At 46.0% G+C, this 13,848-nt stretch overlaps 1 protein-coding gene across 3 annotated transcripts; it reads right to left on the reverse strand.

Annotated features, from left to right (window-relative positions):
- Positions 1-7,159: 7,159 nt before the first annotated feature.
- Positions 7,160-11,963, reverse strand: LOC120662186 (nuclear transcription factor Y subunit A-10-like). Of its 3 annotated transcripts, XM_039941328.1 has the most exons (6): positions 11,699-11,958; positions 11,356-11,497; positions 8,339-8,457; positions 8,171-8,245; positions 7,824-7,964; positions 7,160-7,736 (listed from the first exon to the last, which is right to left on the reverse strand). In XM_039941328.1, exons 1-6 carry the CDS (start codon positions 11,705-11,707, stop codon positions 7,434-7,436), a joined length of 789 nt encoding a protein of 262 aa, XP_039797262.1. In that variant the 5' UTR covers positions 11,708-11,958; the 3' UTR covers positions 7,160-7,433. The 3 variants fall into 3 exon arrangements, with proteins under 3 accessions (XP_039797262.1, XP_039797252.1, XP_039797246.1); XM_039941318.1 differs by having other exon boundaries at positions 8,171-8,457; positions 11,602-11,963; XM_039941312.1 differs by having other exon boundaries at positions 8,171-8,457; positions 11,699-11,961.
- Positions 11,964-13,848: the final 1,885 nt, after the last annotated feature.

The following is a 13,848-nucleotide window of genomic DNA, read 5'->3' on the forward strand; positions in this document are numbered from 1 at the left end:
GGATGGCACTGCTGCCTTCAAGCTTTGGTCTGAAAAGCAAATATCATTTTGTCTATAAATTCTTTTCCTGGCATCATTAAATCTGGAGCTATATATGTAATTAGCATATTTTCATTCATGTCTCCTTCTAAGAATCCTAATGCTGCTTTGTTTATTGATTCCCATCTTTTATCTAATAGGGTGATTAAGACTTTTGTTCCTAATTTCTTCCTTGTCATTCCTTTAATTCCTATAATATGCATTCCTTGATGAATGTATTTATATCCAGTATATTTTAATTTATTCTCAATTTGCTTACTAACAATTCTTAACTGAACAGGTTTTGTTAATACACTTAATTCAACTTCTCTAGATATCCTGTATAATCCACTTTTATTTCGAACAAACCCATTTGATATATTTGCTGAGGTCTTATTTTTCTTAAAGTATCCTTCTGATATCTTTCAAGATCTCTTTCTATATCTATCATTTCTTCTAAGGATTTAATATCATCACATCCTCTTTTTAATTTGTCTATTAAGCTTAGAGGCCTCGTATCTTTTTGCACTACTTGGAGGGTCTTGTCTCTTCTTGTGATGCTTTCAGATACTTCCATTTGTCAGAATTTAATGATCTAGGAACCTCTATTATTCCAGATGATGACAACACAATTTCTTTACTATACTCAGAAATATTAGTACTTTCTAGTTTATTAAATAAATAGGATATATCTTTTTTAATATAATCACTATTTTGACTAATTTTTTCAAGAAATATTTTGATTTCTTCCGATGCTTGCAAAGCTAACTCTAATTTTTTTATTTGTCACTAAATATTGCTCTTCTAAATGCTTATGTTCTTTCCGCAATCTTTCAAATTTTAATTCTAAATCATCTCGCCTTTACCCCAAGTTATATAAAAGTTATGAATTAAATCAACTATTAAATTTATCTAACTGTGAGAAGTATGCCAATGTTCTTCAGAATTATTTATTCTGCACCTAATATTTATATTTTCTTTAGTACTAACAGTGTTTCCGGTATTGACTTCTAAATTCAAATAATGTAGCTTTTCAATTTTGACAAAGTATTGTAAATCCCTTAAATTCAAAATTTTAATAACCAGGCTCTGATACCAGTACGTAGGGAAACGCTCCAAATTCGAACTCGAAATTCCAAATTCAAGGTCATTTTGAGTGGCTAGGAATGCCTTTAGAATTAAAGAATTGTAGTAGCACCGCCCAAATTAAACCGGCTTAAATGCACTAACCATCATCTTAATACTTAATCATGTTACTGTGCACTTAAAACGGTGTAATCTGACAGGTTGTCGGGTAAATCCCGATTAAACTACTGTACTCCAGGATCACAATTGCACTAGCAGACCCGTACGAAGACGAGCACAAGTGATACAAGCATACAGAAAACCTCAAATTAATTTACACATGAATTTTACATAAAAGGTTTGAATACAAACGACAGAGTTCAAAAACACAGCGGAAGTAAAAAAACCGAGTTCGAAATACAATACGGTAACCACGACGACGATACAAGGTGAGCTCCACATTCTGCCCACCGATGTGATGCCAATCTGCCCGATCTTCACGGGGAAGACGGGCCCACTCTACGGTCCACCCAGGAGGAAGCGGTTGTCCAATCCAGGATGCACAGACCTCCTCGAAGTCAGCGGGGACACAACCTGCTCAGAAGGGTTACAACAACAACCCTGAGTATACTAATACTCAGTAAGGCTTACCCGACTTTGGGTATACTTAGCCCATTACCTAGACATGCAAAGCTTTTTGGCTCTGGAGTTCTTTTGCTGAAAGGCTGCTAGCAGTGAATCCTTACTTTCAATATTTTAACTCCATTTAGTACAGCAAGTATTAACTAAATTCGCCTAAACATCTAGAGCACACATGGTGGATCAGATTAATTCTTCAAAACAACAGAAACAACATTCCATATTCACCTTTCAATGCTTATTCCACTTCTTACTATGATGTGACGCAGTGACCAAGGTTCTCTTAACCGGGAGAGACGGCGAATCGATCCGATTTAACCTTGCAAGGTGGATCTAACTCACACGACACGTGCAACCCCGTCGGGCCACACACGTCAACTGTTCCTATCATCACCCTGACGTCTGAATCACACCTGCCGAAACACGGGTGAGGAGCCACACACGGCGAACACCCAGTGGACCCGAGGGCGACTACAACACCCGCCATCATCCCACTCCCAGAGTAGCAAGTCGTGATTCAAAGTATCGTTGTGAATCAAGTAATGAGCTTACCGGTTTCGACTACCTCCTACTTCCGACACGTGGTTAGTACTGTTCAATCCTCAGTCATCAGGGCCAACAACGGTACGGTCCTCAATCGACATAGGCGGAAGTTCACTTTCTCATCTATTCCATATCCATACTCCAACTCATTACCGCCCGGTCTCCATTTCTCTTTTCCTCCTTGGTTCATCCTTCGGTAACTTTGCCATTAAACAAGGACTTATAACATGCGAGTGACAGGAATCACTCGACTTCTACCGAATCCTATTTAAGCATTGTAGTACTAACGACCTGCACACTAGTAGAGACTCATTGGTACCTATGGAAAAACACGCATACTAGGGTTTCATACAACTCCTATAAACGTAAATGCACAAATACTTAGATAAACATTTGATACTGAAAGTAAGGGTTATGCTCCGGGGCATGCCTTGCAGGTCAGTGGGGTTAGTGACTTCTTCGGCAGTGTGATCGACTGCGTCCTCCTGCTATTCTCCTGCTTGCGGCTCCGGGACCGGCTCAGCAACCAGCTCGTAGACCGCTTCGTTCGTGACGTCTACACGTATGAAAAGATGCCATGCAGGAGTTACAATGGCGCAAGGCACTCAGGAGGCAATGCAATGCGAGGAAAAGAAGATATGACTGGCAATCATTTAACGAACAACCAAGAAAAAAACTAGCGATAAAGGAAACGACTTGGTGCTGCTAGGTAAATTCAGTTCCCGCTTAGTTTAGCCTAAAGGGTTTCCTTTCAACAACACTGCTAAACTCGCTTTAAGGAAGCTAGGCACCTATAACAAACAGGATGAAGCAATAAAGCATTGCTTAGCAACGGCGAAAAAGAAAATAAAGGAAAAACTAAAGCTAGGAATTAGCTAAACACAAAAACTTAACATGCCACATCGATTTGGGTAGCACAACTTTTCTATCATGAAAAACTACTGATAAGGAATGCATAAATAAATTACCAATATTTATTGATATAGAAAAGTATTTCTTTTAGCCCTAGAAAGGAAATCAAGCAATATTATATCCAAAAACATGCACATAGGCTATCCACTTGAAAAATTTTCAATGGACTACCCATACAAAGAGTAATCTACTGAATAAATTTCATAATTTTTAGAGCAATAGAACAACCGATATTAATTAAACTAGCATAAACACAACCCGAATTTTTAGCAGGGGCAAAAGTGACATTTACCATGCACAAGTATTTTTCTTCTGAAGATCTCGATTTTAGAAACCTAACAAAATGTATTTTGCATTTTTCTCATTTTTTGATATTTTCCTACAAATTCTTAAATTTTTCTGCCAAAAAGACAATAAATAAAACATTAAAAGGTAGGAGCTGACAGCCGGGCCCCACATGTCAGTGGGCGCCGGCCTAGCTCCCAGTTCCCCCTCCCCTACTCTGTCCACGCCGTGGCGATGGCCGTGGCCACGGGCAGGCACGGCGGCGGCGTGGCGTGGCAAGGCCGCGGCCAAGGCGGGTTGGCGGAGCAGGGCGTGCGCACGGGGCAGCGCAGGGGCGCGTGCAGGGTGGCCCGAGGCGGCGCCGTGGCAGGGGCGATGGCGGCACGCGATGTCCTCGCCGGCGCGGCGAAGAACAGCGGGGAGGCGGGGCGGGCTCGCGCCCAGGGAGCCCAGGCGGCCCTGGGGTGCGCGGTGGGGCGTGCAGGCACGCGCAGGATGGGTCCCGCGGCGGCGCAGCGGCGAACCGGCGGCGGCGGTGAGGGATTCACGTAGGGAAAGGGACTGGGAGGAGGAGTAGGGTGTGGGGAAGCTCACTGGGCACTCGAATCGGGCGGAGGTGGACTAGAGGATGGGGACCGACGGGCGGGGCAGCGTTCCGGCGGAGCGGCAATGGCAGCTGTGGCGACGCAAGCCGATTCGACCGGGGAGCGGCTCAATCAAACTCGAGATGGGGCGAAGGAGGTTCGGGGCAAGGCAAATCAGCTCTAGGGCATGGAAAACGGGGCGGGACGGCGAGGGATGGTCAGCACGGCGGCCGGCGGCGGGCTCTGCTCGGTTTGCTCGGCGTGAGCTCGAGGGAGAAGATGAAGGGGGGACGAGAAGCCTCCAGGGCCTGCGAATGGATAATCCACACGCACAGAGGGCGAGGATCGCCGGCGCGCGCGATACGTGGAGTCGCCGGCGATCGGTCGCGGCGAGCACTGTGGAGGTACAGGGAGGAACATTGATCTCGTTTGACTGAAATTGATTCGAGTTTGACCATCCAAAACTCAAATTTTCGTATAGGAACTTGAAATTTGGCCAAAATAAAAGTTGTAGAGGAACAGAAGATCTACAACTTTCGTTCTAGGCGAAAGTTGAATTGAGACTTGAATTAGGGAGAAAAACGAGATCGAACGTAGCTAATTCAATGTTTACTATGCGAACTCGATTAACGCTAATGACGTTGATTAGCCTTAATTATTAATTAAGCACGATATTAGCGTTAAAATTAACACCGGGTTGTTACAAGAATGCTCCTGCACTATTTCAAAGAAAAATGCAAAATATATTTAATAAAAACAAGAATTTATATTGGTTTACGTTGACGATTTATTAATCTTTTCAAAATCCTATAAAGAACATATAGCTCATTTAGAAACCTTTTTTAGAGAGGTAGAGCTGCATGGATTAATACTTTCTAAAAAGAAAATGGAAATGTGCAAAGAAAAGATAATTTTTTTAGGTCATGAAATTAGGGAAGGAAATATTTATTTACAAGATCATATTGCAAAGAAAATATTACAGTTTCCTGATGTTATGAATGATAAGAAAAACATTGCAGCAGTTTTTAAGAATAGTAAATTATGCTAGAAATTATATTGAAAACTTAGCTAAATTAGCTGGACCATTATATGCAAAATTAATAAAAAACGGGCAGAAACATTTTAACTCTGACGATATAAGGTTAGTAAGAATTATAAAAGAAAAGGTCAAAGAATTAAAACCTTTAGAGCTACCTCTAGATGATTATTATTTTATAATAGAGACAGATGCATCTGAAATAGGATGGGGAACTATATTAAAATAGAAGCCGCACAAGTACTCTCCAAAGACTGAAGAAAAAATATGTAGGTATGCTTCAGGAAAATATAAGCTTAAGACTATAAATAATATTGATAGAGAAATATTAGTCGTAATAAATGCGATAAATACTTTTAGATTATATTTAGGACTCAAAGAGTTCACAGTAAGAACAGACTGTGAAGCTATATGCAAATATTACAATAAAGTCAATAGTAAGAAAAGTTCAACTAGGGGATGGATTTTATTAGAAGATATTGTTACAGGAAATGGTTATAAAGTAATCTTTGAGCATATAAAAGAAAAAGATAATACCTTGTCTGATATATTTTCACGATCATCTATTTTGCAGGAATGAAGAGAGGAGTAAGTCCTAGTGGCAATGAAAGCTTTAGCTTTGGGACTGAAAATAGACTAAGAATCTTTCCACCAAATAATATAAATTTAAGCCTAGAGACTATATTGTCTTAGACGAAATACAAGAATGCATCTTAGATAATTTTTGGTTTCAATATAATAATAAGAGGGATGATAGAGGTTATATGTTAGCAATATTAAATAGCTTAGCTGAATATTTTCATATGGTCAATGGAAAAATACAACCAAAAGATCAATCTATCAATATAGAAAAGAAACTCATATATGTTATATATAGGGGAAAGACACCGGGAATCTATGTAACATTTGAAGAAGTTATAGCCCAACAAATAGAAAGAGAAAAAGATGAAGGAATATCATGGAAAAAAATATCTAGATATTGATCAAGCTCTATCATATGCAAGGAATATTTTGGAAATAAATTATTTTCTAGAGCCTGCAGCAAAAGAATATATTCAAAAATACAGAAAGGCAAATGATGTAAAGACAAACTTGCCTGGAATAAATATAAAAGAAGATGAACCTTCAAAAAATACCAACATATAAAGATGTTGTAAAAAAAGAAGCATCAAATGAAGAATATGTTGAAAAGAAGATCAAAGAAATGTTAGATTCAATAATTCCTCAACTGAAAAAAGATATAAAAGAAGAAGTTTGGCAATAAGTGAAACATGAAATAAAGGAAAATATCGATAGCATAAAGAAAGACTATGAAGAAAATATAAAGAAGGATTATGAATCAAAAATGAATATGCCAATATCTAATGATGACATATTGGATATTCGTGGCCATGGGCAAGAGCAAGAGTATTAAGAATAATATATTATGAAAAATATATATATACACACTTGGTGCTGATAAGGTGTTATCAACAATTTCGCCGAAGGATATATGTGTGTGCGCGCGCGTGCGCGCGCCAGTTCATTGAAAGTATTATGACGGTCCAACAGGATTTTACAGTTTAGGATCATGAGAATATATGTATTGTTTGTTTGTAGCTACCAGATGGTATTAAGTTTTCCCTTTTTGGTCTCCTCAAAAAAAAAAGTTTTCCCTTTTTGGAATTATATGGATTCCCTGCAAAGTATTTCTTTTGAGAAAAAAGTCAGTGGATCAAGGTCAGTGCATATTGTATTGGTGTGTCTTTATGCCAACATACCTGTTGTTTCCTTTTGTGAATTCAAGTTTTCTTGTCATCATGGATAAATTGAAATTCGCCCTGTCAAGTGAAGATTTCTAGGAAGGAACCATAAAGGGGACTCTTTTGAATTGGTTTCTCTGTCTGTGTTGCCAGCAAATAGCTTGGCTGTTACCTATTGGGGAAGGCGTCCCCGATTCAGAAAGTTCAGATAATGAAGCTCCATCATGTTACTATTTACCATCTATTCTCTGGTTAATATGCTGCTGGTTGCCATGTTGTGTTTGTTTCATCCATCGCCAGCATCATCTCAGACAAGAAACAGGATCAAACAGTCATCAGCGCACATAAATCTCTTATCTAATTGAACAGGACAATAGCTTTCAAACATGAACAGTTAGCGTCTGCACATGCATCAAATGAACTTGCAGTTTTTACTGGAACACAAGACCGCATCTGGTTATCTTGGTTTGGTGCAGGAGAAGCTGCTGCATCTCTCACTGCCCTGCACGGCTGCACACAGCCGATGAACCACATACCCGGATAACCCGGAGCCAAGAATGAGTTGCCGTCCTAGAGCCACCAGGCTCGGCCCCTGGCCGCCCGCCGCCGTCACGCCCTGAGCAGGTCGCAGCAGCCCCGCGGCGCCGCTCCGACCCACCTCGCCTTGCCGTCGCCGTCGCCGGCCATGTTCGTCAACGACGAGAGGAAGACGTCCTCCTGGCGTTCCTTCGCCGGGTGCAGCCTTGCCGCCTTCGACGCGCCGCCCTCAGTGGGTTCCGGCCCTCCCAGGGGCGTGCTGGCGAGCTGGGGCGGCGGGTCGCCGGCGGCGAGGCTCCTGGTGTTGAGGAAGCGGCCGCCGGAGCCCCGCGCGCGGCGGAGCGCGTGCAGGTGCCGCGACTCGTGGAGGTATGGCTGCACGGCGCGACGGCGAGTCAGTGCAAAATGCAGAATCGAGATGAATTTTTTGAACGCGGGGAATTGAGCAGAAAACCACGATACCTTGCGGTTCCTGGAGGCCCTGAGGTCCCTCGCCGCCCTGGCACGGGCCAGGCGCCGCCGGAGGATGCCTTTGAACTGCTTGGCGTTCACGTAGACCGGCTCCTCGGCGGCGATCGCCGGCGGCAGGAGCACCCTGCCGTGCTTCATTTTGCAAATAGTGAGACAAGAGTCAGCACAGCACAGCTCATCTAGAGACTTAGAGGTCCGATGCAGATTCATGCTGTATCATATTAGGACTGCATGCTGAGCTGAGACATTCAGACATTGGTGAATGCCAACTGGAATGCTCATGGATCAAGAACATGATGACAATGGAGATGATCATATTGTTCGCCCTTACGGCTTACCATAGCTTGAGCTCCATATGGAGAGTACAGGCCAAAGCTCTGGCGCTGACCGGCACCGGCATTGTTGCTCCACACCTTCAGTTCAAAAGACAAGGGGTAAAAGGCCAAGATGTCGAGGCTTAGATTTACGGACTTGAACTGCCATGGCTGCAAGCCTACGACCCTCACCATGGACTGCCCAAGGGCCAGATCGAAAGGGCCATGGTACTTGTGCAACTCCGGGTAGGCGGCCATGGCTGCTGCCAAAGGCTCATGGTATTTGAGGTCTTGCGGAGGGTCAGAATCGCCTGAAATCATCAAGTGTTTGTCAGTTATCTCACCTTTTGCGTTTAGCTGTTTCCGTCTATTTGTTTGGACAGTACTTTTTTGTTGCTTCACAGAATTTTGCTGGTTAATCGATTCAAGGGAAGGATTGTTTGGCAATGTAGATCGAAGAATTCTAGATCTGGTTAACCTTAACCCATCCATGGACTTAGACATAGAAAGTCCATTTTCCTACCTTCACCGATCAACTTTATCTGTTCAACCCCATGAGCAAAATTTAAGCTCAATTTACTCCCTGAACAATTTTAATTGGTCAACCTCTAATGAGATTTCTCATTTTGTTTTTTCATGTGCAAATTAAATTTTAAGTTTCAAATTTTATGAGTGGAGGTGGAGAGGAAATGATGCCTTACATAAAAAAAATACATTAAGAACTTTTCATTGTTATTTTAATGGATCTGTCTCCTCATCAGTTGAATAAAATTAAACTTATCCATCAGTCACCTCTAGCCGTCGTTCAGGGGCGGATCCAGTAGGGGGACTGAGGGGGCTCCAACCCCCCCCCCCCCCTACTGGCTGCAACCTCCGTTACAAGCAAGGGGGAGCTAGGGAAGAAAAAGAGGGAAGAAGAAGAAAATAGAGAGAGGAGAGGGTGGGGAAGAGGAGGAAGAAGGCATCAGCCCCCCTATATCTCTTGGCTAGATCCGCCGCTACCGTCGTTGGATGTAAAATAAATGGCTCAGATTCACCGTTCTCTCTCCTCACCCCCTCATCTTCTACCTCCCGCGCGCAAACGCACCTGACACCGTGGCTTCTTCCTCGCGACTCCACCGCCACCAACGCCTCCCGTCCGGCTCTAGTGGCCCCCGCCTCCTCCAACGCTCGGCTAGCGACATCCTCGCCGCCTGGCCCTCCGCCCAGCGATCGAAGCCGACGCTGGTTGGCCGCCTACCCAAACCCCCTTCTAGGTCCACCGGTGACAGGAGGCCCCCGGAAACCCCATAATCCTAACCTCCAGGCCCAAATTTGGTGCCCTCAGCTTGTTTTCGTCGACGGATGAAATGCGAAGATTTCAATCGATTGATGACTAAGAAAATAGTATTTTAATAGATTAGTAATATTTAATACAAAATTGACCTTAGAGCTACAATTCTGCATGAAAAGTAATTATGCAAAATTCATAATGTACGGATTAATAATCTCTTGAAAGCGTCTATAGGGATAGAAAGTAATGAGGTGGGTCCATATGTGCATGTAAGACTAGTTTCAATGAGAATTTTTTATGGAGAGCTTCAGTGCAGTAAATTCTATATTACATCATTAATTTTGTTAAAGAAGAGAAAAAAAAGAGTTTCATAGAATAAGAGATGAGTTTCATCTCCATGAAACTGTCTACAGTTTTCAATCTTAATAACTAACTGTGCACTGAGACCGAGACCGGTCTAGTAGGCTGAGACCGGTCGAATAGGCCATATGTCTAACGGCAAGATTGGAGATGAAAGGTGGAGGAGCACTATCGAACAGGCAAAGAAACCTCACTGAAGTGCGTCACCAACCTCACCTCACCTATGACATGCATCAATCAAGGACCCCACACTATTCAATTATCCTAGAACTAGAGCATCTCCAACAGAATATTCAACTCTTCATATTGCTATTTAGCTATCTATTTAGCTAGCTTTCACTCTCCATATCTCAATCTTATCCAACAGACTAGCCATTGCTCTGCTCTTCTTGTTTCCCATCCGGTCGCCCGTCCGCTCCGCCGCCGAGCAGACTAGACATGGCGTGCTGCGGCGGCACGGCTCATGCCGGCGGCGAGGCCAGCCGGCGGCGATGCGGCACGGCCAGGCGAAGCCGGCGCGCACGGCGGCGTGGCGCAGGGCTGAGGTCAGAGCTCGGCGGCGGCGGCGGTTGGAGCTCACCGGCTGCGGCGAGCCCACGGCCACGGCCACGGCCTCGTGCTGGGTCAGCATCCTCGACTACGCCGGCAACCCCGTGCATAGCCGGATCGTGGGGCCGGGCACCTTCGACTAATTGCCGTGGCTCGAGAGGGACCGGCCTTGAGGAGCTTGTCGCGATGAAGGAGCTCGCGAAGACGGCGTCGTTTCTCATCAAGGACAACCCGCCTCAACGTGCGGTGCGACGTCGCCATGCTCGTGGTGAAGATGAAGCCACGGAGCTCGCTGCGTGAGCTGTACACCAGCGAACAAAAGATCTCACGGCCGGTGTGCACAAGCTCTACGCCGGCGAGCAAAGGAGCTCGCGGCCGGCACACGAGGCCCTGGATGCCGGCGCGGCCCGCTCCTTCCGCCACCGCGCCTCCCGCCGCCGGCGCGGCCCGCCCCTCCCGCCGCCGTTGCCGGCCCGCCCTCCCGCGGCCGTCGTCGGACCGCGCCTCCCGCCGGCGTCGCCGGCCATGTGCCCGGTGCCGTCACGCTGCTGCCCGGCGACGGCCGCGTCCATGGTGGGAGGGAGCGCGAGGGACAGGGAGGGAGGTGGCACGGGAGGGACAGGGAGGGAGCCCGAGGGAGGGGATAGCGTGCGGGGGCAGTTCGGAATAGATGCCGAGGGAGGGGAGCGATATCGCGAGCCCGAAAGCGAGCGGACCTGGATGCCGATGCTGTTGGATGCGATTTTCTCTGGTACAGCGATAGATATAGCGATTCCGAGCTGTTTTACTATCTCTGGAGATGCTCTTAGGACCACACTGGCCAAATTATAGCATAGCCATTAATAACCCGTACGGCCGGCGGCCGGCATTCAGAGCGGTGCCGTCAGGTACACACACCGGCCGGCAGCAGGGACGGCGTCGGCAACGTCCGCCCAAACATCGGTGGATCGCCCTGGCGACTGGCGAAGGTTCCAACCATTGATCCATCGTCCTAAGTCGACTAAATTAAAAGCTAATAAAAACTCACCTGAGCTGATGATCGGAAACTTGGCGGCAAACCCCTGAGGAGCAGCAGCAGCCGCCCACCACGGCGCTGCGGTTGCGCCGCCGCCGCCGTCGGTGATCACCTGGAAGGCTAGCCCGTGCTCCTGGAAGCCCATTGCCGCCGCCTGCACATCAACAAAGCAATACATAGGAACTGCGCGTCATAGCAGAATAGCAGATAGCTGCTGCTGTTCATGTTCCTCCCAAGAACAGCTCAAGAGAGGTCTACCTGATGATCTATCAGTGTCGTCACTCTGTCAGGGGGCAGTGCAAGAGGAGCTAGACTGGAATAAGAACTGCTAGCTTCTGGCTGAATGAGAACTTACACTCCTCATGGTCGGTCGATTCTGCTGCTGCTGCCGCCGCCGCCGCCAAGAGGACGACAGTCACCTCGAGACAGAATCTGTGTATGCCTTGCTTGCTGGTGACCGATAACTGGTGATGAGAATGTTTATATGCGAGCACAGAAGGAGAGGGAGGGAGAGCTTGGTTTGGGTAATCGATTAGTGTTGTGTCGCCATTGAATCGCCGTCCGTCCTTGCTGCTCAGGAAGGGGAGCTACACGACGGCATTAAGTGAGACGACAGCGGCAGGCCTATAAATGGGAGAAAGCTATAAATTTGGCGCCAGGGAATGTAAATGCCGGTCGTTTCAGCTGCAGGCCCCATCCATCCATAACACTGTCCGTAGATCAAATTTGAACGGCCTTTCATTTCCCTTTCTGGCTATGTTTAGATGGAGGGAAAAAGATGTGAAAAGTCACATAGGACACAATAGTATACTGTAGCACTTTTTGTTTGTTTGTGGTAATTATTATCTTACCATGACCTAACTAGGCTCAAAAGATTAGTCTCGTCGTGTACATCAAAACTATGCAATTAGTTTTTTTATTTATCTACATTTAATGCTCTATATATGTGTCATTTACTATATTTAATGTTTCGATATCAATGTGATGGAAAGTTTGGAATTGGGAGGGAGTTTTTTTTGGAACTAAACACAGCCTCTCTAACTTCCCGCGTGAAATCATCACAAAGAACTAGTAATTTCGTGCTAATACCTACTAGTACTGATCATTGAGAGAGCTCAGGGAAGAAAGGTGTGTGCCAACTGCCCGCCGCCCCTCGCTCTCCGCAACTGCTTCCTTAATGCCATGCCATCCAGCTACGGATGCACGAGCGAACAGGACACCACTGCATCTGCAGGTTGCAGGCTTGCAGCGACAGAAGATCGATGCGACCCTGGTAGACACCACTAGCACGCAGGCAGAGCACAGCCAAGGCATGCCGGCGTTTGCAGTGCAGCGACAGATGCGACCCCCGTTCGTCTGAACTCTGAAGATTGGCTCGGCAATTGGCCCTGGTTTGTGCTATGCAGATTTGTATTAATTTTGAACGCTAATTAGATATATTAAATTAAGTTATTTTTTAAAATCAACTTCAAAACTTCTGCGCTAGGACCTTGAAGAATTTAATGAGACCTTTGACCGTGTGATTAGAGGATGTTTATTGTAACATCACTGTAGTCAATCATCGATTAATTACCGTCATTAGATTCGTCACGAAAAATTACACAACCCTAAAAAATTTTTGCAAATAGACTCCATCTAGTACTCCATGCATATGAGATTTTCTTTTCGAAAATCGTGTGCTAAATCAACCAAACAAACAAGGCTAATACTCCATGTTGGTTGCCCTTTAGCCGATCGAGTCCAACACTGGTTCAGAAAAATGTTAGAGAGGTGTGTTCATCGACATCGAGCGTAGGCCCCCGTAGGCGTTGGGCAGCCGCGCCGGCAGGAGGCCGGGATGCGGTGGGCAGTAGGCACCTGCGGCGGCCCGCGACGCGGCGACCGACATCCCCGGGCTCCGCGCGTGCTCAGCCCGCGGCTGCTCGTCCATCACCGGTATTAGCTGAGGGAGCCGACGGTGTGCTTGGCGGTTCCGGCCAGGAAGCCTGCAAGATATACCGAGACAGGGGGGTGATTGCAAACTATAAGGGGCAATATGCAAATACTCAGATCGTGATCCAAAAGTGAGGGTATTCGTAAATATAGTGGGTCTATTAACAAATAATCGGATCGTGTTTGTGTAATTAAATTATCAAGGGGGTGGTTCTGCAAAACATCTGATGCCGGGGGGCAAGGCGTCTCGCGATGCTACTAGCGGAGCCGAAGCTTGGTGTCTCGAGATGGTTGGGCGAAAATGCATCCGCACGCTCCAGCCTCCTCGCTCAGCTCGCCTCTGGCTACTCCGGCGGCCCGCGGGCCTCGAGGAGAGGGCGGTTCTCGTGCGGTCGTCCAAGAAGATATATCATGATAATAAGGTGCATTTGCAAAATAGGGTTCTTTTTATAGAACTATAGGGGGCAATTTGCAAGCAATCGGAATTGTCGGGCTTTGCAAAACAACCAGTGTCGGCGGAAAAGGCGTCTGGCGATGCTACTAGCGGAGCCGAAGCTTGGTGTGTCGAGATGG

This window comes from Panicum virgatum, chromosome 2K (assembly GCF_016808335.1).
Source record: "Panicum virgatum strain AP13 chromosome 2K, P.virgatum_v5, whole genome shotgun sequence".
NCBI classification, from domain to species: Eukaryota; Viridiplantae; Streptophyta; class Magnoliopsida; order Poales; family Poaceae; genus Panicum; species Panicum virgatum.